We start from the raw sequence: 22,341 nt of genomic DNA on the forward strand, positions 1-22,341 counted from the left end.
ATTTTAATGGGACATCAGATGACTGGGATTTAAGCGAGTCCCAATGGGTAGTCCACCTGTACGCTGGTCTTTTTTAAATAAAAATGTGGTTTCTTCAGTAGAGGTGGTTTTCACCTGAACAGTGTCGTTTGCACCTGAACGCTGGGTACTGCGCTGTGCCATCTCACGTGTGGGCTGTCCCTGTGTGTTTATACAAGTGGGGAGGACCAACAGTTTAACAGGTGGGATTCACATGCATTAACATGCACACGTGTATGCACTAAGATGCACGCACTACCAGACCAGCTACTAAAACAAAGAACAGAAAAACTCAGATTACAACACACACAGAGGAGGTGTGACGTCATCACCACTAGCTATACCTTCAAGCTTGAAGATGAAGATGACCTTTCGGGCCACCCCCTTAGTTTGGGAATTCATGAGGCAAAGCAGCAGTAACGTTGTGGATGGCAAGCAGACACAAACCTTCTCGAGAAGAAATGGATAAAGAAAAGGGTGTTTTGAACAGCAAGTTCAGCTTCAAAGTCTGCAAGCAGTACCTTTGAGGTCATTCTGGAGAATGTTCTGGACAGTATTTGTCACTGTTTTGGATTGTTGCAATAATAATAAACATAAATTTGCATAAAGCAAGCATATTTGTCCTTTCCCATGTTGATAAGAGTATTAAAAACTTTAAAAAATATCATGTTAAGGTACATTTAGAACAGATTTTTTTTTTTTTAAATGTTCGATCAATTTGCAATTAATCGCAAGTTAACTATGGACAATCATTTGATAGGAGAGTTATATGTGAAAAAAGTTGTTAAGCATCTCTGTGTTCCTGACCCTAACCCTTAAATCAAGGGTCAGCATCAGTTGGGTCTGAAGACTGCAAGTTTGAAAATGAAAAAAAAAAAAAATTTGGTTAGCTGCTACGAGCATGACACACCCTAATTTTAAACCAAACTGTTGTCGGTGAAGTTGCATCATAACGTAGGTGCCAGGTTTTGACAAGGAAGAGGAAAGCATGTAATAAAGAAGACGAAAATGGTTCTGCTGCATCAATTTTGATTCTCAAAAGCAGTGAGTACTTAACCAGGGCATTGCACACACACCTGACCACCGAAAAAGGCCAACTCAGACCTCGTTAACACATCCTGTCCCGTTCATCTCTGTTTTGTCGACTCACCCTCCTTCATCCATCCCTCTACCTCCTCACACTCATCTCTCACTCCCAGTTTCCCTTTTCATTCAATATTTACAGTACCCTGGTGCTGCTGCGGTGCAAAACGCAGACGGATTATGGGAAAGTAGGTTTTATTGTTCATTAATTCTTAACACGAAACACCGTTCTAAGGAGATAAAATACATCAAGCACAATCTGTCACGTCACAGACCATTAACATTTCTTTCAAATTTTAAATCAAAGCCTATTGTCACGTCAGTAAAGAAAATAAAGAAGCTGGGTAATCGTGTCTGAATGGTCATAAACTAAATATTCCTAACCATTGCACCTGGAGAAACAAAGCAATAAATATGTATTTTACTGTTCAAATCGTAAGGAGTAAAAAAGTGTGCATAGAGTTAGACTTCGTACTCAAAGAATAAAGCACAAGAATAAAAATGAATGATAGGATTTCAGGTAATAGGAAGACAGCATTTACATCTTCAGTGAAACAAAGTTTAACTGAAATTTTATATCCAACTTATAGAAAAAAAATGGGTTTAAACAATACAAGTTCCATAAAAAATCCGAGTTCTTGTACACTAACAAAATGCTTTCAAGATGACATCAGTAAACACATGATGCTGTGAGTGAGAGAGATGCCTCATTATCTCCTGGTGCGACAGTATCCTGTCCTATTGATCCATCGCCAAATCAACAGTGTCACCTCATGTTGGTGAGCTGCATAACAGATACAAAGAGGACTCAACCTTCACATTCAGGGTCTGTACATACAAATGAGAAATGAGAATCGATTTACTAATATTTTTTCAATGCCTGAAAACACACACACACACACACACACACACACACACACACACTTTTAAAGACGGGAGAAAAATCAAATATTCAACAAGCCGCTGGTTAATCACTAACATGCCCTGAGGAACCTGAATGACCTACAGTTCACAGATACTAATAAAGCTTTTCAATAAATTGGTTATAAGGAGACTAGTAGAACAAGAGCACACACACTTAAATTCACACACACACAAACTCACTGAGACACACACACACACACACACACACACACACACACACACACACACACACACACAAGTTAGATCAATATCTTATTTGACAGAGCCGTCACCTTCACTAGATCTGCGGAGCAAAGCAAAACGCAGTGTGACCTCCAACTCCAATCATGGAGCGGTGTCAGTGACCATATGGCTCCTCTTGTGTTACTAAGACTCTTCCCCTCCCAGGCTTATGTAGGATGACTTGTTGTGAATATGTTACTTTAGTGTTTACTTTAACTTTCATGGAAAAACGATGATGTATCCAAAAGGTGTTTCCACAAAGAGGTAGAAGAGTAATGTTGGGATCAGAGTACACAGTGTCTGCCTGATATCTATGACAGGAAGCTGACAGCTGGGCGCAACAATCTCTCATTTGATCCTGTGTATTGTGTCATAAAGTCATCCATCTGTTTATGCACAGTTTCAGTTTCCATGTCAAAAGAAGTTGATGTAAGGGCTGATGTATCGATGAAAAGAAAATGCAATAAAGTGCAATTAAAACACAGTGGTGAGTAAATCATGATGTACATGAATCATGTGACTTAAAGGTCACTCGAGCTCCTTTAATTTTAGCAATTTAAACATAACTGCAGCTGTGACCGTGACTCTTGTCTGGATTCTCCTCATTAGCATAAAATAGTCCCATATGTAACATTTACCATTAATTGTGAAAGTATCTATCACAAATAAAATCACTCCAGTCCCACTGGGTCAACCAAAAGCTTTTGCCTATGATATATTTCGACACTGAAATAGATATATCATGTTTTGGAACACAGTTCTTCTGTAATCCAATAAAGCCCCACATGGAATATCTGTATTGCAGAATGATTGGATTTTATGAGGATGAAGGGCTTGATTCAATTTGTGCACAGGATTGCCCAGACACAGCCCCTGTGCTGCAGCTGACACCGACGGTGTGCAAATCTTTAAATGACTGCTCACGAAGAAAGGCATTCTTACAATGCAGTGTCTCAGCAAACGCATGCATGTTTAAAGCGTTTGAAAAAAAAAGTTAAGCTCTAATGTCTGACTGTGTGTGTGTGTGTGTGTGTGTGTGTGTGTGTGTGTGTGTGTGTGTGTGTGTGTGTGTGCACGTGCAGTAACCCAGCTCTGTTGCTTTTTCCCTCCTCACTGCTGCATGGATTTGCATCTCATTGACAAAGTTTCTCAGCTAAAGAAGCCACCCTCTCTGCGAGTTGCACCAAAAAGCCTGTTTGAACCAAAATAAAAACATCTCTTCCCCCCTGTTATTCTCACTGCGGCAAGTCAAACAGAAAGGATAAACAATAAAAACATGAAGTTCTCATCTTGCTGCCTGGTTAGTCCCTTCTGAGGGAACATAGTGTTTATAGCAAAGGAATTACCCATAAATAGGTTTGTCTCGACAAGAACAGAAACACATGATTACAACACACACACACACACAATCACATGCATATAAAGCACACTGAAATAAACCCTCTGGATATAAAACAGTCAGTCTGTCATTTCTTCCATGCAGTCAACTGTCGCCAGATTTTGACAGATGAGAGGAGTCCCATCGGCCCAGATGACTGATGTGTGGCATTGACCTTGCCAGGTACAGACACGTGGCGCACACACAAACACATACGGTACAAGCATATGCAGACACTCAAACATTATTGTTCCTTTGCCATGCATATGTGTGTGTGTGTGTGTGTGTGTGTGTGTGTGTGTGTGTGTGTCTGCAGTGCTGCCATGGCCTCTGTATGGCTTTGTGAAAATATGTGCATTATCTGTGAAATTCTGCTTGGCGCTGATAGGAATGCATGGGTGTACACATCCAGAGGGGGCAGCCATGGTCAGTTCATTTGACTTATGCCAGTCAGCAACAAAGAAAGACATAAACACAACATCGCACTGAAGACACTCTGCAGCAGAGAGGAGTGCACAGCTGCACACAGCTGGTTGTGTAACTGTTAAGAGAGACCATTATGTGTCTACCTGAAAGGTCCTGTGAGTGATCGTCACTGACGCCGGACCAAAGTTATCTTAGACCAGAACAAATTCTTCATCAGCCACACCTCCCCCTCCTCCCTTCTTCTTCTCAAGAAGGTGTTAACAGGCCCAATGAAAGTGAGCCACTAAACATACAACAAGAAGAGCAACTGAATATAGTTACTGTATGACCAGCCCCCCCCCCCCCCTCCAAAAAAAACCAAACAAAAAAAAAAAAAAAACCCAGCCACAACTGTTAGCCCAGGCTAGCATCACTGTGATATGCTCCAAATTCATACTATAGGTAACGGCAGATTAGCTAACATTATCATGCCTACTGTACTAATGAAAACAGACATGTGACCTTATGAGGCATGAAGTTACTTACACATCAAGGAGAAGAAAAGCCAGTTCAGAGTCAAGCTGGAGCTCTTTAGCAGCTCATAGAGTTCTCCATCTCAGTAAAGCCACAGCAGTATTGTCACCAAGGTTGGACTGGGAGAGAAATTCAACCTTTTAGCCTACTTATCTGCTGGGTGCCTCAGTACGACTGACACTGACGGGGCTGGCAGAAACTTCATAGATGTTTTGATGGTCAACCCGTTAACCGGGGTTCAAGCCAGTGGTCCGCCTAGCGCAGCCCGCCTGTGCTCTAGTCCAGTGTGTTTCTTTGACGGAAATGTTTTTAGCTGGAAAAACGTCTGGAAGATGGGGTTTACTTGAATGCTGCTTACTGCATGTGTGTTCATAAACATGGGAAGGGACTCACATGCATGGTGGAGGATTGTCTTCATCAATTAACTCTGACACATTTGAGGGGGAAAATTGGTTAAATAACTTCAACTCAGCTCCAGTCAATTACCATAAACTGAATGAGCATGAATACGGATAAGCCTGTCCTGTCCAGGTCTATTGTTCTTTAAACCATAGCCCAATTGCTGTAAGAGTAGGTTTTAGGATTACATTCAGCACTGCCTTCATTTCTGTCTCAGGGATTCATTCATTTCTTGCCAAGTTCACCAGTGAGATACTGAGCAGGGAAGCAGCCCGCTTTCATCTGCACTGGAGCAGAATAGCCATGAAAGGATCAATATCTCTGAAAAAGCCATACAGTGTGTAGATCCCCTGATACCAGTGTATAACTTGGCCTCTTCCTAAGATACAATTCTTCAGCAAAAAGTGCCCTCATTTCGTTTATATAGAATGTATGGTGTAGTGTTAAAGATAAGCTATTAAAACCATTTTACAGGATGACAACCCCTGTCACCCGACTTTACCTCCTCCACATATCTCACACTCATGGAAAGAATGGAGTTTGCATTCTTGCTTTTGCTGAAACGAGGCCTCCAGCATCCAATTATTTCACTCCTTTAAATGCCTTCACAGCAAAACCCTGTCAAAGACCTGTTCTCTCTTTCTCTCTGTGTAAGACGTGATTTCACTCCTTTATGTCTTTGTGGCCCGTCCTCTCTTCTAGAATGCAATTCACAGTCTCTAAACGTACCCCTGCCCCTTCTCCCCTATTACTCTAATCTGTGTGCCAAATGCCATGGGACAGCTCATAGCTAAAACAGATGGGAGAACCAGTCGCAGGGGTTTCCAGAGTTAAAGAGATAGCAAGCCCATCTCCAAGCAAAATGAACTCCCTGAATGATACTCATTCTCCCAAATCTGATATTCCTTTGGCTGCTGGACATCACGTTGTGATGAGTCCCTGTGAGGGATACCCTCTCCCCCATCCACTTATCTCCCTAGCTCTTCTTTAGTTCTTAGAAAATCCTTTTTTGTGAGTAATCATAATCTCATCCTAGCGGATCCATCATTGCTACTGAGACAGTTTATGCAGTAAAAAGCCCTTAAAGCGATTCAAGAGCAGGAAAAGTTTCCTTTTTTATTGCAGGGCACCCATTCTGGTCATTCTGGTTCATTCTGTACTGTGCCTTTGTTTTAAATTTGCATAATCATCATATGCTCCTTTGCACTATCTGGTTAGATGCTAAACTGTATCTCATTGTTCCAGTTACATCCTGGGTACATTGTGATGGTGGTGTAATCACTGGCTGGATTATGTTGAGAGGCAACCTTTTTTCTGGATGAATGAAGCGCTACATTTATTAATGGCAGCCAGTTGGCAGGAGGAGGTTGGGGTGGATGAGCTTGCACCAGACCGCTGCCTTAGCCATACTTGGCCTTGGCCCGTGCACTGTGCATATGCACTTAATTACGGTCCATCACTGGTGGTAGAAATTTGTGTAATCAGTTAATCTCACTTAATCCTTTTTTTTTTGTCCTTGAAGGAATTCTCTCAGGAGTAATACAGCCTGAAAATGTGATAACAAACAAACATAAAAACAATGAAATTAAACCCAGCCTGTTAAGTTAAGTTTGACCAAGGCAGGCAGTGACCTGCAGCTAAAGCAGCAGCTCCAGGAGCAGTATACAAACACAAAGTGCATGAGCAAAATATGGCCAAGGAAGGCAGCGGCCTGTAGCTGAAGCAGCAGCAGCAATGGTATGTGTAGGCACAGTGCATTGGCCATAACAGGCAGTGATCTGGCATAAATAAGCAACCGTTTACTAGTTGACCAGAACCACCTAGTTGGCATAAGGACATCAAAATTACAAAGTTCCTATTACTAGTTACCTCTTCATGTTCCTGCCTGCCTGTCTGTAAGCCCTAATTATCACCATCTCTTCCATTAACCTCCTAAGCTCAGCTGGCCTGTGCACTTCCGATCTGACATTCCTGAACTGTGCTGAAGGAGTAAATGCTTAAACTTTTGTCACTATACATATGCTTTACACATGCTTTACCTCATTAGACCAGTCAGAGTCTCCATAATTCAAATATTCAGTTCATTTTGAGCTAAGTGCCTTAAGAACATAAATATGATTTATTAATATCTACCAGCACAGTATACCAGATATAACAGCCACCTACCTGTTTGACGCCCAGAAGCTGTATTCTCTGTCCATTTCTCCATTATTTACAATCCATTAGTCTGTTAGGGTCCACAGATCACAAAAATAAAAGTGTTTTTTCATAAAAACATTGCGAGTTATGAATATCGTCATGAGAAATCAGATTAGGAGCAACTGTTTAATTGAGGCACATTTCATCGATTCCTCTCCTTCCTGTTACACCAGCGCTGTCTCAGAGGGGTGGGTTTGTTCGTCAGCTCTCTGTGTACAAAGTGGGATCCGATCACATTTCACTCCAGGAGGGGCTTGTAAGGACACTGAGCATACCTAAAAAAATGTGATGATGCAATTTTCTTGCATTGGAGAAAGTGCTGCTATCGGTTACTACCTTTGACAAGCATTTGAGGTTGAAAACAGATGTCTTACGTTTCCAACAAGACCAAACTAGGCGTGACGGGCACTTTTGAGGCAATGCAAGTGGGCCCTGAGAGATGGAAGAACAGCTGAGAGCCTCAAGGCAGACTTGTATGACACAGAGGCACCTGTGTGGAAATTAAGTGGAAATTAAAAACAGGTGGATCTTCACTGAAAGGTTCCTGCCTGCCTGCTCTGTGTCTGCATTTGGTTCCTCCCCCCAGTTGCCCCCTCAAACCGTGACACATACAGTATGGATCTGAAGCTGTTATGCTGTCAGTGTAATTATTAACACTATGGCTATGGTTTTGTCCAAAGAGCAAAAATACACCTAACAGGTCAAAAAACATACAAATGCTCAAAGACAATTGTAGTTTTATTGAGGATCTTGTGCTTGCAAACATTTGGGCACCGAAGGCAAATTCTACATTTTGTTGATTTTTGTAGTGAAATTAAATAAATACAACCCCTGCATTAACAAATATTAGAAAATGAGCCTTTCTTTAAGTGTGGATATTAAGTGGATATCTTCCAACTTAGGCGGACGGAACCATCCTGGCTTTAATTGATTTGTGCAGCCAGGTGCCTCAAAGTGCCATGAAGACCGCATCCAGACAAGGTGGAACAGATATGGGCACATTTGGCAGTTCCACCGTCGTTGTGCCCATCGAGTCAGACGTGTCAACACTGCTCAAAGAAACTATTTAAATGTAAAATATGTGCCACATATATCCTGCATGGTTGTATTGCATTTGCTTTTATGGATTTCCTTGTTGGGTTTTGCATGGGCTTCAGTACCTGTGTGTTGTTGTTCCTAAATGGCTGTTTTATAGTTGTTTTGATAGTGGGATGGTAAGGCGCCTGATCAGATCAGGGACAGTTTGGAAACAGCTGAGACTAACAGAGCCACTCCATATTTACTGCTGTAATAAATCATTTTAAATTAACTTCTTCTCAATTCTTTGAAAGTAGAAAAGTTGTGCTGATATTAAAGAACTTCACACTGTGGCGCGACAGGCTCACTGGCCCATCAGTGGCCTTGGACTGTGGGCGTTTCCTCTGGTTGCATTGATCCAGGGCTTGGTTCATGAAGATCATGATGCTGTTGAATGGGAGACCATGGTGTATCTCTGTGTGCAGAGACCTACTGTGCAGGCTCATGGGCAAATATAGCACTCACATCCAAAAATCTTTGATTTGTGGGCTTGACCACTGAAAGGAAGAAACTGATGGCCACAGGTTTGCCTGCCAATGTTATTGACGCTACACAGAGTGCCAAAGTGACATCTCCACGGGGGTTTTATATGCTTCAGTTGTGTATATTTGATGCTTGCTGTGAGGACCATTTTTTCTCGCAAAAGTTCTGTGTTGGAATATGTCGACATTTCTTAATGCATTACTGGAGAAATGTCCGTCTTTTCCACTATAAAAGTTTACCTGTTGGCTGTTTCCACCTGCCACGTGGGAATTGAAGAAATTTCCCTTGGCTCTCATCCTCTTGTGGTGCACTGACATCACCATTACTGCTGTGCTAAGGCTGGACCTTTTTTTTCAGTCTGTCTGCAGGGGTGCTTCAGAGCAGGTTGCTAAGTCCCCATACTCATGTCATGTACCGAATGTAGAGAGCAAAAAAGAACAAGAGGTTATGCACATAATCGATGAGGGAGGCAAATAGGGGCCAGTTCTTCAGGTTGGTCTCATGAGGATGCAGCCCCCATAATAATGGGCTGTAACTTGTTTCCCTTTCTCAGGAAACATTGGCTATGTGCATAACCTGCAGTTTTTTTTTTACAGTTAACAGTGTGTTTGAAGTGATAATGATAATGGTAATAGCAGTAGTAGTAGTCATTTAGTCATATAGCACTTTCCTATATTGCACATTTTTATTGATCGATGCATGAACCCAGACTCATTCAGAGACTTCAGAGCTAAGCCTCTAACTCCAGATCCCTGACCATAGATGGTTTATGATTACAGATGTTTTGTTTTGTTTTTTTGTTTTTTTTACTTTGTTGCTTATTCAGTTATGGTTCGGATTTATGTGAGAGGCAAATACTGAAGACTGAAGACTGTCCCAATATCATTGGCAAGCAGTATGAGTGGTCTGGATGCCTTGTGTTGTTGGGGCAGATTTACTCTGCAAAGGAGGAGTGTGGGATACTCCTCCTATTGCATATTTTAACTTTATTAAGACCGGATTGCATCAGGAATGAGAGTGGACAGGAAGAGGAAAACAGAGGGAATATGGGGAAAAGGAAAATGGGAGTATACTGAAATACTGAAGACTTGAGTATTGTAGCTACAGTATGTTATGCTGTATTGTGTAATGTGGTTAATCTGAACAAGACAGGACCCTTTGCATTATGGGAGTTAACAAAGAAACCATAGCACACCTACTTAAGTACACATGCACAGATTTTTTAGAATTAAAAAAGGAGATGTGCATTGTGATTTGTTAACTGACTGTGTATAACAACGATACGAAGAAGACAAACAAAGGATTTCAGATCACTACAGGATGCTGTACTTTCAACTTGTGGAAAAAATGTAATTACAGCATACATCAAAATACGTTTTATTTGATAATTGTATTTCGCACATTTTCCCTTACAAACACTAAATTGTGTTTTTAAATGCTGTATTACACACCACATTATGTATTTTCCTCTTGAACTTCACAGACAGGGAAGCACTATTGTCACAATGTGACAGACTCAACGTTATTAACGACAATGCCAAAAAATACTAATCCTGGCACTTGACGTTTGAAGTGTCGAGTGGGTTGAATACATTGTATCTCCTTGCATATTTTATTGTCTACATGTGCTCGTGTGATACAGTACGTAAACCGTCACATCTCTGCAGTGCTACAGCTTCTTGTTGAGGTGCACAGAACCAGATATGTAACCATCCTCTGGCTCTGACTCTGCTCTTGCCCAGTTTTCCACCTCAGTGACAGCTACACAACTATAGAGCTCCTCTTCCTCCATTTGCTTCAGCTCACGCTCCAGGGCAGCTTTGTACCCCAGATTGTCATACACACATAGCCACCTAGTGGGGACAGGTGACAGTGTAGCAGTGATGCTGAGTTAACAGAAGAGTTAGAATGGTTTGATAACACCTACATAAAATAAAAATACCACTTACCCACAAGATAAAACAATCACCATGATTTTTCATGCAATATAAATCGAAGTCCCCACCACAAATCTTTACCTAGTTTGCAGGCGTTGCACAGCTCTGTGACTATATCTAAAGGAACATGACCCACACTCCACAGATCACAACCACATCAAATGATCCTGCAGAAGGAAGTGAAGAGGTGGTGAAGAGCGAGTGAACACAATCAGTTAACAACACAAAGTTTTCTGTTTTTTCAATTAACCAACACTTTCTTTTTGCTACAGCTGCATTTTTTATTTATGTATTATTCTTGACTATCTTTTTGGGTTGGTGAGGAGCAAGCTGCCAAACTCACAGCCCTGACATATTATTGCCTTATCGTGTTATTGTAGTTAACATTCTAGCAAAGAAGTACTCGTCTCTGCTGACACAGAGCAACATTATCATTTATATCAGTCATGTTTTTGGCCACCTGATGAATGTTCATATACATTATCCCTAAATTGATTTTGTTTCAGGTCCGTTTTGGTTTGCTCCAAAAATAACTGCTCGATATTTGTTCATTCTTGACTATACCAGCTAGTCCCTAACTTTATGTGACAGGCAGGTACTGGAGAGGAATTATTTTGTTTATCACTGCTTATTTGCTGAAAACAGCTGTCTGCTGCTGCCAAAAACGGGAATGATGTATGAACTGGGACTGAACAGTAAATTTGCAAGTTTTAAACAAGTTAGAAAGCTCAGTAGAGCTGCAGCCGGCTGGTAATTCTTAGCTGGTTCACTGTGGCTGGATCAATTGACATCATGCATGGTGATTTCATTTGTTATTTATATTTACAGAAGTAAAACATTCACTGGTGGTTTTTGACATAATTAGTTTACCATCCTCTTGGACAGGTAGCAGCTGTTCTCCCAAAATGCATTGCTTGAGGTCTTGGTACAGCCTTTTATTTTGGGCCACCTCCATCAATTCCCACAAAATGTCCAAACCCATCCAGTTTCATCTGTCAAACACACACATTTAACTTGATACAGGTCACTGAGGTCAAAGTGATGAACCTTGGATAGAAAAGGTGAATCCCTATGGTCCCATATAAGAAAATCAGAATGTTTATTTGGATCAAAACAGACAGAATCAAAAGGAGTAAGTGCTTACACACTCACCTGTGCACATGTATTCTTAGAAATACATCATACCACTTGTAGAGAAAACATGCCGACAAAGATATAATCATTGGTCAAAATGGCTCAATAGAGCTTGATTTCTTTATTATCCTCTATGCTGTTTATTCTATCTTTTTTTATCAGCAATAGACAAACCAAATATGTTCTGCCTGCTGCTGTCATTTTACCTGCTGTGCCATCAGTCAAGTCAACCCACATCCAGTACAACAGCTGCTACACGGTCACCACTGTAATGGAAGGAGCTGATGCTTGCTTGATTTGCTGCATGGTAGTCCAGAACATCCATCCATCCATTATCTATACCGCTTATCCAAACCAGGTCGCAGGGGGGTTGGGGGGGTGGAGCCAATCCCAGCTGACATTGGGCAAGGGCGGGGTACACCCGCCAGTCTATCACAGGGCTCACATATAGAGACAAACAGTCACTCAGGATCAGATTCACACCTACGGGCAATTTAGAGTCACCAATTAAGTAGTGTGCAACACAAAGGGAGACAGATGTAAGGAGTAGGCTGGATGTAGGCAGGAATATGGCAGCTGACCACTTTGGAACAGAAAGGAAACCTCAAGACTCAAAACAATCCATTACAGTCTGAGGGAATGCATTAAGACCTCGTGCCAGGCATATGAGATTTCATGATCTATCACCTCCTGCTGCTGTGTTGTCCTGGCTGTGACAGCTGCTGCCAATGCATTTAATGCACCGATTTGCACTGAGAAATTCAAGTGTGAGCATATCACTTCAAACAGTATGTTTATATGCTTACATGGAAGAATGCAGGTGATAGTGAGAACTACATGTTGACTTTATATTACTTATACCGCTATATAATGTTAATCATATTTATTTTATAGCATTTTATTATTACTGTATAGCGTGTTACTCCACATAAATCTTATATAATACCATATACTTCATAATATATTATTGCTTCTGTGCTGCAGTAAATTTCTATCAATAAAGTCTTACTGTGCCTCATAACTAGACTACCTGAGATGTTGGTCTGCCAGTCTGTCAGCCACTTTAGTCCAGACTGAAATATTTCAACATCTAGTGGACTGACCACTAGTACATTTCTCCTTTGGTGCCCATTGGTGGTCACATTTTGTGAAATATCACAGCAACAACTTGATGGAGTTCTGTCTCCCTCAGCGTAGATCTCATCATTTATCAACAAAACAGTATGTTCAGCACTTCAGAATAAATTTTACAGTAACACTAAAATAAACTGCTTTAAATAGAAAATGAGTGGCCTACAATTTAACACCCTATTATCTGAATCTTTGTGCTGATTACAAAGTGCATGATTCTTATTCATACTCATTAACTAGCCTGTTTGTCCTATTCACATGCAGCAGATATTAATGCACCAAAGACACAGTGACCAGACATAAGTTACATCTTCATTTATTACACTGTTCTACATTCTATTTATACTTAACTGCATATCTGCAAGATAGAAATTGGACGTGGTTCACAAGTACAACAAGCACATTTTTCAGATACCAATTTTATTGCAACATGCTTATGCATGTAACATAGATGTTAAACATGAAAATTTCAAGTCTTATATTTACATCTGTGAAAGCAGTTTTACATACATTTTCAGCTTTGAGTTTACAAGAAACTGAGAATATCAAAAAATCCTACACTTTCTATGTGAGGGGTAAAGTGAGTTATCTGAATATTTTGCATCTTTTTGAATAGTTTTGTTCTGTATTTTGACTGTTGTGAAGTCACATCTACACAGTTGGGCACTGTGCTATAGTTGTAGTTTCTTATAAAGGTACACAGCGCCAGATATGTAGCCGTCCTCCTGCTCTGACACTGCCCTCTCCCAGTCTTCCACCTCAGTGACCTCTACACAACGCCAAAGCCCCTCTTCCTCCATCTGCTTCAGCTCACGCTCCAGGGCAGCTTTGTATTCCAGATTGTCACGGTTGCTTCTGGTTGTCATGCAAACGTAGCCACCTGGTGGTTATAGGCAACAGTGCAGTGGTGTGGCTGAGTGAGTGTTGATGATATGAGGAGATACTGATTTTATAACAGAAGATCAGAACTGCAGTTGAGGTAGCATTAAAGCAAATTCCTCACCTGGTTTAGTGGATTTGCACAGCTCTCTAACCACAGCAACTGGGACCTGACCAACACTCAGAGCTCCAACGATCACAACCACATCAAACGAATCAGCTGGAAGAGGAGGGGAGAAGTGGAAGAAGAGTGTCACTTCAAAAGGAGATAATTATGGTTCCAAATGTAATGTATACAACTACTACTACTACTGATAATAACAGTTCATAATATTTCATTGCCATAATATATTTGAGTTTTTAGAGTTGTTCAAAGACAGACTAAAAAATAAAATAATCACAACTTTCAGCAGTAGTGATTACAACATTACAACATTACATTATTGCAATCGTGACATAAATATGTAATAAATCAGAAACGGCTGCCAGCAGAACATAAAAATAACAAAGACACAAAAACGCTGAATAAAACCACCTGATGATCATCTACTGAATCACAATGATCAATGACCTAGTTTGAAATAATAAACCATTAAATTACCCCACTGGACAGGTAGTGTCTCCTCTCCCAGCATGGACTGCTTCAGCTCCCGGTACAACCCGCTGTCTCTGGCCAGCTCCAGCATGGCCTCACTCCCATCAATACCCACAAAATGTCCAAATCCAAACCTCTTCATCTGTACAACAGAGACCGGTTGGTAATCAGTCGTACTGATCAAATCAGCTGGACATGGAGACTAAAAACCGATAGGGATAGGTTCTGTGCTGTTCTAAATCACAGGATCAGGACAGGAAAGGTCTGAAGTAAACATTTCTATCCAAACAGCTAAAATATGCACAGAGACAATCATAAGAAAGTTCTGCACATTCACTGTTAATACTTCATCTTCTAAATTGGATGCAGCTTTTCCTTTTGGCCAGACTCTTGTGAGTTTACCTGTTTGGCCACCAGTCCTGTACCACAGGCCACATCCAACACGGCCGCTGCTTCCCGGTCGCCACTGAAATGGGAGCAGATGCTGTTTGCTGCAAGACTTGGCGCTCGGTAATCCAGAACACCAACATCCTATTCAAACAAGTTTTAAGGAAGAACTGTGAACATGAACACGTATCTGAACATATTTATTAATTACTAACATGTATTAATAACTGATCTTACCATCAGATATATACTAGGTTATAGGATTGCTGTGAGCACTGTACATTTACATTTTAAAGAAAACAGAGGCAATTTTTAATATTATAAAAACACAGATACAGAGCCACATAAAATTATATATTTTGGATGGTATTCTTTTTTTAGCATTAGTTTTTCAGCCAGTTGACTTCATTGTATTATTTACAACATCTGTCCTATGAATTAACAGGACTACAAAATTAAAATAAAAAAATTCTGCCAACATATTTGCTGACATAAAGTAATGTGTTGCTTCAGTTATCTCACCTGATCATAGTTCTCTGCCCAGGAGTTGTAGAAGTTGACCTTGTCCCTTGATGTAGAGCTCTTATGTGCTGATAAGATAACTGCTTTCACATTTTCAAATGTGTTGGTGGAAACTGACATCATCTAAAAATCTGTTCAAAGACAGAAAGAAACAGAGGCAACAGAGTCAGGTGAAAATAACTAAAACAGATATCAGAACACTTATTGCAGCTCTGTGTGCATATATCTTCACAGGTGACCATTCATCTTCTATCAAGTCTGATCGCCTTACTGTATAGTTTTGATATGACGTTAAAGTGATATGTGATTTGTAAGTTGTTTTGTGATATCATGTGTAGCCATGGACAGTTCACTTAATGGACCTAGTGGGCACAGGCCCAGAACCCCAATGGGTCAGGGAGCCCCTGGACCAGAGCCTTTGTATGAAAGTTAGAAAGTCAATGAAACAACTACAAAGAAATGCCAAAAGACTAAAAGAGGTGCAGAAGAAACACAAGAAGACAGAAGATAACTAAAAGGAGACATAAAATGAGTAAGACTGAGGCACAAAAACAACTAAAAGATATGCAAAACAAGGTACAAACTGATTACAGTTTACATGGTTACATCTGTTCAATCTACCTGTTCAATCCGTCCATGTGTAAAGCTAAACTAAACTGAAGTCTGTCTAGCTCTAAATCAGTTTGGGGAAATCTAATTGCAGTAAATTACAACAGGTAGTTCATGCACAGAGTTTTGAGTTTTCTAATAACTTATCAATAAGCAGCGATAACTTGTTGAACAAGTTGCAACCTTGTGGTATTTGTGGTTATTGTCCAAGTAGTGTCGACTGGGTCTGTTTGACCTGTCCTATGGTTAGAAAAGTATACTGCCTGCTGCAAGGACTGCTTAACATTACACCAGTTCAAAGGCAGCTTAGATGTATATGCACAGACAGTGGTGACAGAGTTACCTACAGCAGCCTCTCAGCCTGGCTGGCAGTTTCTTCACAATCCTGTATCAAGTTGCTTCCCCTGCTCGTTTCACAAATACAGTGGAACAGCATTTAAGTCGGGCTGCAGACACAGAGGGCAGGAAGCTGGAGCAGTGTGAGGTTTCACTGGGCGGTTTTCCCTCAGTGCAGACTGTCAGGGAGACGAACGTCACTGGCACATGTCTGCCTTTTTTCCTTCTTCTTCTTTTTTGCGGGCTTTTTACTGTGCTGCTCGTAACAAGCAGCCAAACAGATAATTCAGCAGTCCCTGCTTTTGCATCCACGCCCACCACAGTCTGCCTAAAGTGCCTTTAAACCACGCTTTAAACCGCCTGAGACGCAACACTTCCTGGCTTCCAAATTCATGCACATGCGCAGTAGCTATATCCCAACTGCTATTCATGTTCCCACCTGTAGAGTGGGAGTCAAAACAAAAAATCTCATGAAAAGTCGTTCTGGCTTTTTAACACCAAGCTAACCAGCTAAAACACGTAGCCGCCGATAACGTTAGCAAAACTGTCTCTATTTCTCTGAAAACTTTAATAGCTACAAAGTCCGGTTGTTCGGTGGATTTCATCATGAAGAATCAAAAGTTCCGCTCCTTCTACAACTTGTTTTGGTCCGTTTTCGTGGCATAGCTGGGAAGCTAACGCTGTTGAGTTAATAGCAGTTAGCTTAGCAACAAAAAGCCCAGCCTCTCCTGAGCCTTGTCGGACGGCAGACGTTTGTAACTTTACTCCCTGGTAATGACTCTCATCTACATTTCAAATACATGTGGTGTATAACAAAGAAGTAACAGATATTTCTTCTGTAAAAACCGCTGGAGACATTAAATTAGTATCGCCTGATGGGTAATTTTCAAGATCCAATAACATTTAACTGCCAGAACTGTGGCTTGAGTCTCTTCAAGTGTTTAAAAATTGTGAATCGCATTAAAATGTCTTGTGAGTTATTAGCTGTTATGTTTTATCCTGAAAGCAGGTCTGTTCTCTTTCCTCAGTTTTCTTTGGCAGCAAAACCCTCAAAATGTCCATCCTTGGGTTAAAGAAGAAACAGCCAAAGACTTTCAAAGTCAAAGTTATCACCATGGATGCTGAAATGGAGTTCAGCTGTGAGGTATGGATTTCTTCAGGCCGACTTTTGAGTCTGAAAGGATGCTTCATGTGTCTCTGTATGGATGATAATTTCCACGTCCAGGTCAATGTATGTAGCCATATATTTGCATAATCTATAATCATTTATTGGCTCACATATATTAACCGTCTTTGATTCGTGGACCAGCAAACTGAAGAATAGCCTGAAATGAAATGTCCGGCATATAGAATATATATACAATGTTGTGCAAAAGTTTTAGACTATAAAAGTAAAGTAAGGTCGATTTCAAGAGCTAGTAAAGAGAAAAGAAACTTTAAAACGGCACAAGTTAAAGTACTTGGTAGGTAGTGACAGTATTTCCAAGCATTTTTGAGAACTTGCTACAGTTCCTCTGTGGATTTAGATTGTCTCAGTGTCTTCTGTCTCTTCATGTTGTCCCATACGGACTCCATGAGGTAGAGATCAGGGCTCTGTGGGGGGGGGCAGACCATCTGGTGCAGGACTCCTCGTTCTTCTCGTCACCGAGGACAGCTCTTTGACTCTGGCTGTGTTTTTGGGCTCATTATTATGTTCCAGAATGAATTTGGGATCAGATGCCTTCCTGATGGAATTGCGTAATGGATATGAATTTAAACATCTAAAAAGCTGAAAACTTTTTGCACAGTACCGTATATATATATATTCTTTAGCACAAGTCATGGTTATGCTTATGTATCCGTTTTGAAGTTCAAGTCTCCGTACACTAAACTTGGTCAGAAGAAGAAAGGAATTGGGCATGTTTCCTCATGTGCCAAACTATTTACTGTTGCAATCTTAATACACATACCTCCTGAAAGATGTTATACAACTTCTTTGGAAAAGCATCTACCTGGAAATTGTTTAGTAAAAGTCATGAGCCTCCCAGATACATGAAGCTGGCTGAGACTTCCTAAACAATATCCACACTCATTAAATGCATCATATTCTGAGTGAAATAGGGCCTCTGTTTATTTCCCTGAAGGTTAATGTTCTATCTAAGTGTATTAATTTTTCATGATGTTGGGGGAGGAGGTGTTTACTCCTCACACTAACAGACTACAGGAAGGCCCAGTCAGTAAATCAGACACATCAAGATTTTATTATAAAATTAAAAGCAAAGTTTTATTTGAGTTTTTAGTTTATACTTGGGTTACCTTTGAAGTTAGTGGAAATAAGTAGAGAACAGCTGCTGCAAACCAGCACATTACCTTTCATCATTTCAACTCACCGGTCTCTTTGTCGATTACTGTTCTTCTCAGGTGAAGTGGAAAGGTAAAGACTTGTTTGACCTGGTGTGTCGCACTGTTGGTTTGAGGGAGACCTGGTTCTTTGGACTCAGGTACACAGTGAAGGACACTTACGCCTGGCTGAAACCAGAGAAACGGGTGAGTAGACGAGGTCAAACTGGCTAATGGAGGAGTCGGAAACAATGAGTGATGTGAAAAATATTTCACATCACTAATTACGCCACGTGGTGAAAACATTTTGCACGATGCAGATGATTTGTATGTGTTACCCAGAATTTGAAAGGTGAGGCAAATCTGGATTATACAACTGCATCTCACGATTATTTTTCATTATCAGTTAATTCCTGGATTATTTTTTAATTAAACAATGTCAAAGCATAGCAGAAAATGGCCATCACAATTTCCCAGAGTCAAAGGTTGCATTGTCAGATTGCTTGTTTTGTCTGACAGTCAGACAAAACAAATTATCAGTAGACGAATTAATTGTTAATTGTTGTGCTAGTACATAACACAGACACTGATAGAGACGTGACATTGTAGCTTTAGTGAATCTAGTCTAATGATAATGATGTTTATTTGTTCATCAAGGTCTTGGACCAGGAGGTTCCCAAGGACTCTCCCATAACGTTTCATTTCCTGGCTAAATTCTTCCCAGAAAAAGTAGAAGAGGAACTGGTCCAAGAAATTACTCAGCACCTCTTCTTCTTACAGGTAATCTAGCCGATGATATTTCTTGTGAAATAACCTTTAGTCTGATCTTATTTGGAGATTTTGGTGATTGTATTATTTTGCATGTGGGTAGTAGAATTCATCTCCATGTTTTAGAAAGCTGAATGAATCACCTTTAGTTAAATGTTCACACATGTCTTCCAACTTGTGTTTAGGTGAAAAAACAGATATTAGATGAAGAGATATTCTGCTCCCCTGAAGCATCTGTTCTGCTGGCATCATATGCTGTCCAAGCTAAGGTAAGAGAGCTATGCAAGGTTAATGTAAGGTTAATGGCCCTTTATGGTCATTTAAATTATTGCAGCAACTCCAGGATGCTTGTCCTACTTGTATCTCAAAACATTTAGTCCATTTAAGTCCACTCGTGCACTCAGGAGACCAACAAATGCAACAATAAATCTATGTCTGTGTACTGATCTTCGCCCTCGACAGCTGACACCAGATAGATTTATGCACAGCACAGATCACTTAGCAGCCAAAACATTATTACCACCCCTGTTAAATATGCTGAAACAGCTCTGACCCACAGCAGCAAGGACTCCACAGGAGCTCTGAAGGTGCCCTGTGGTATCTGGTATCAAGACAGTAGCAGCAGATTCTTTAAGTCCTGTAAGTTGTGAGGAGGAGCTGCTACGGATCAGGCTTATTCTAGGACATCCCCCAGCACACTATTGCCGGTTGATGCTTTATCCCTCCTCAAACCACTGTCGTCAGGTACTCGGCAAGGCTGACCAGGTGCACCCTACGAGCCTTACCGTTTCAGAGATGATCTGACCCAGTGATCTGATCATAACGATCATCACACATCATCTAATATATCTCAGAGCCTGACACACGCCATAGTTAAGAGATAACCAACATTATTTGCTTAATCTGTGAGTGGTCATATTATTTTGCCTCGATGTACATGACGGTGCAAACTGTATATGCTTTAAGTTTTGCTAATGTGCAACATTAATGCCCATGTTTCCCTCTCAATCATAGTATGGGGACTATGACCCGAACTTTCACAAGCCAGGCTTCTTGGCACAAGATGAGCTTTTGCCAAAAAGAGTAAGTATCCAGTCCTGTGCATATTTGACCATCTACTAAAGCAAGTTCTAACAGGTTGTCCACTTGGAGGAAATGTCTGTTGAGTGCACTTCAGTGTTGCAGCAGTTAGCCAGTGTTTGTGCGCCTGTGTGCGTGTAGACATATATTGTCTTTCCTGTGATCCTGTGCGTGTGCGTCCCAGGTTCTGATGCAATACCAAATGACAGCTGACATGTGGGAGGAGAAGATCACAGCTTGGTATGCAGAGCACAGAGGCATCGCCAGGTAGGACTGAACCAGCAGAGAAATTAACACCCTTACAAAAGGTGTAGCCCCAGATTCTGTAGTCGAAGTGACATAAATATATCATGGTTGATGTGCGTTCTCTTCCTTATCTTTTTTACATTGTCCGTACAGGGACGAGGCTGAGATGGAATATCTAAAGATTGCTCAGGACCTGGAGATGTACGGTGTCAGCTACTTTGCCATCACTGTGAGTGTGAATTACTGTGTCTCGATGTTCTGTAGGTACATTTTGCATGGTATTATGAAAAATGCAACTTTAAAGATTACTCTCACGCTGGTTTCCATTTTTTTTACATTGACAGCAAAATAAGAGGGACACAGACTTGTTACTTGGAGTGGATGCTCAGGGTCTTCACATTTACAGCCCCAACAGCAAACTCAACCCTAACAAGTCCTTTCCTTGGAGCGACATCCGTAATATCTCCTACAGTGAAAAGGAGGTAAATGAGTAATGGACCCATTTGGGTCTTTGCCATCTTTGTCCACAGACAGTTTACTTTCTGCACTTTATGTTTCTTTCCCGTCACTTTGGAAAAAGTAGAACAATGGGACCTCTAGTTACTCCATCTTTAACACTGATTTAACATGATGGAAATTTAATTTAAGGAAAATATGTTTGAACAGATCATATGTTTTTTGTTTTTGTTTGTTTTTTACGATAGCAAAAGACATTATGGATTGTTATATTCATCACTGTCATGCAAAGCTGTTGTCTGTCAGAACAATGCAAAACAAATGGTACCAGCAGAGCAGAAAAAAACTGAAATGTTTACCTTTGCCATGTTGCAGTTCACAATCAAACCCCTGGACAAGAAGAAAGATGTTTTCAAGTTCTACTCATCTCAGCTGCGTGTCAACAAGCTGGTTGGTTAACCTGTTCGTCCATCTAATTGTTCAGTTATATCAAAGGTAAATGAAAGTTACATGAAGTAACATATTGTTGGTTGGGTCCAGATCCTGCAGTTGTGCATCGGTAACCATGATCTATTCATGAGGAGGAGGAAGGTGGACTCCATTGAAGTGCAGCAGATGAAGGCTCAGGCTAAAGAGGAGAAGGCCCGCAAGAAGGTCAGTGCTCTCTCAACTCCACTGGAGCAATGAGAATAACAGATTAGATGGGATGCACTTCATGCATGCAAATGGAAATTGCAAAACCTTACTCTAATTGGGTTTCTTGGCTTCCGTCTAGATGGAGCGTCAAATCCTGGCACGGGAAAAACAGATGAGGGAGGAAGCGGAACGAGCTAAAGAAGAGATGGAACGAAGACTTTTCCAGCTACAGGACGAGGCACGACTGGCCAACGAGGCACTCGTAAGAGCTTCATCCTCGATATAAAATAATTGCTTGAGTTTTGTGTGAACATGCTTTCTGTTGTGACATTTCTGTTGCTAATTATGTAACAGAAATGGTGATAGAAATTGGCTCAAGAAAAAAATTGGAGCCAGATTCCTCCGTCATGCTGCGCCCTAAACTCTGCCACAATTTATCTTATACCAGTTTGTAAAAAAACGATTATTTTTTTTAATGTGGCATTGCTTTTTCTACAGCTGCGATCTGAGGAGACAGCAGACCTCCTGGCAGAGAAGGCCCAGATTGCCGAGGAGGAGGCCAAGCTGCTGGCCCACAAGGCTGC

At 40.9% G+C, this 22,341-nt stretch overlaps 2 protein-coding genes across 3 annotated transcripts in view; one reads left to right on the forward strand and one right to left on the reverse strand.

Annotated features, from left to right (window-relative positions):
* Positions 1–13,224: 13,224 nt before the first annotated feature.
* On the reverse strand, positions 13,225–16,649 carry mettl27 (methyltransferase like 27). 2 transcript variants are annotated; one of them, XM_071506007.1, is made up of 6 exons: positions 16,264–16,649; positions 15,308–15,438; positions 14,801–14,929; positions 14,405–14,540; positions 13,928–14,023; positions 13,225–13,804 (listed from the first exon to the last, which is right to left on the reverse strand). In XM_071506007.1, exons 2-6 carry the CDS (start codon positions 15,428–15,430, stop codon positions 13,596–13,598), a joined length of 693 nt encoding a protein of 230 aa, XP_071362108.1. In that variant the 5' UTR covers positions 15,431–15,438; positions 16,264–16,649; the 3' UTR covers positions 13,225–13,595. The 2 variants fall into 2 exon arrangements, with proteins under 2 accessions (XP_071362108.1, XP_071362107.1); XM_071506006.1 differs by having other exon boundaries at positions 13,458–13,804; positions 16,260–16,409.
* A 52-nt stretch (positions 16,650–16,701) lies between these two features.
* Positions 16,702–22,341, forward strand: part of nf2b (NF2, moesin-ezrin-radixin like (MERLIN) tumor suppressor b) — a 10,971-nt gene continuing 5,331 nt past the window's right edge. The window contains exons 1-13 of the mRNA XM_071506004.1: positions 16,702–17,023; positions 17,281–17,396; positions 18,653–18,778; positions 19,229–19,351; positions 19,525–19,608; positions 20,354–20,422; positions 20,604–20,686; positions 20,819–20,894; positions 21,010–21,147; positions 21,497–21,571; positions 21,662–21,775; positions 21,897–22,019; positions 22,256–22,341. The exon at positions 22,256–22,341 is cut by the window's right edge and continues 132 nt beyond it. Coding sequence (XP_071362105.1) covers positions 17,307–17,396; positions 18,653–18,778; positions 19,229–19,351; positions 19,525–19,608; positions 20,354–20,422; positions 20,604–20,686; positions 20,819–20,894; positions 21,010–21,147; positions 21,497–21,571; positions 21,662–21,775; positions 21,897–22,019; positions 22,256–22,341 — 1,187 coding nt within the window. The 5' untranslated portion in view covers positions 16,702–17,023; positions 17,281–17,306. The remainder of the gene's footprint in view (positions 17,024–17,280; positions 17,397–18,652; positions 18,779–19,228; positions 19,352–19,524; positions 19,609–20,353; positions 20,423–20,603; positions 20,687–20,818; positions 20,895–21,009; positions 21,148–21,496; positions 21,572–21,661; positions 21,776–21,896; positions 22,020–22,255) is intronic.

The sequence above is a fragment of the Trachinotus anak genome, unplaced genomic scaffold, assembly GCF_046630095.1.
Source record: "Trachinotus anak isolate AG129_WGS33_773 ecotype Australia unplaced genomic scaffold, CSIRO_AGI_Tana_v1 ptg000020l, whole genome shotgun sequence".
NCBI lineage: Eukaryota > Metazoa > Chordata > Actinopteri > Carangiformes > Carangidae > Trachinotus > Trachinotus anak.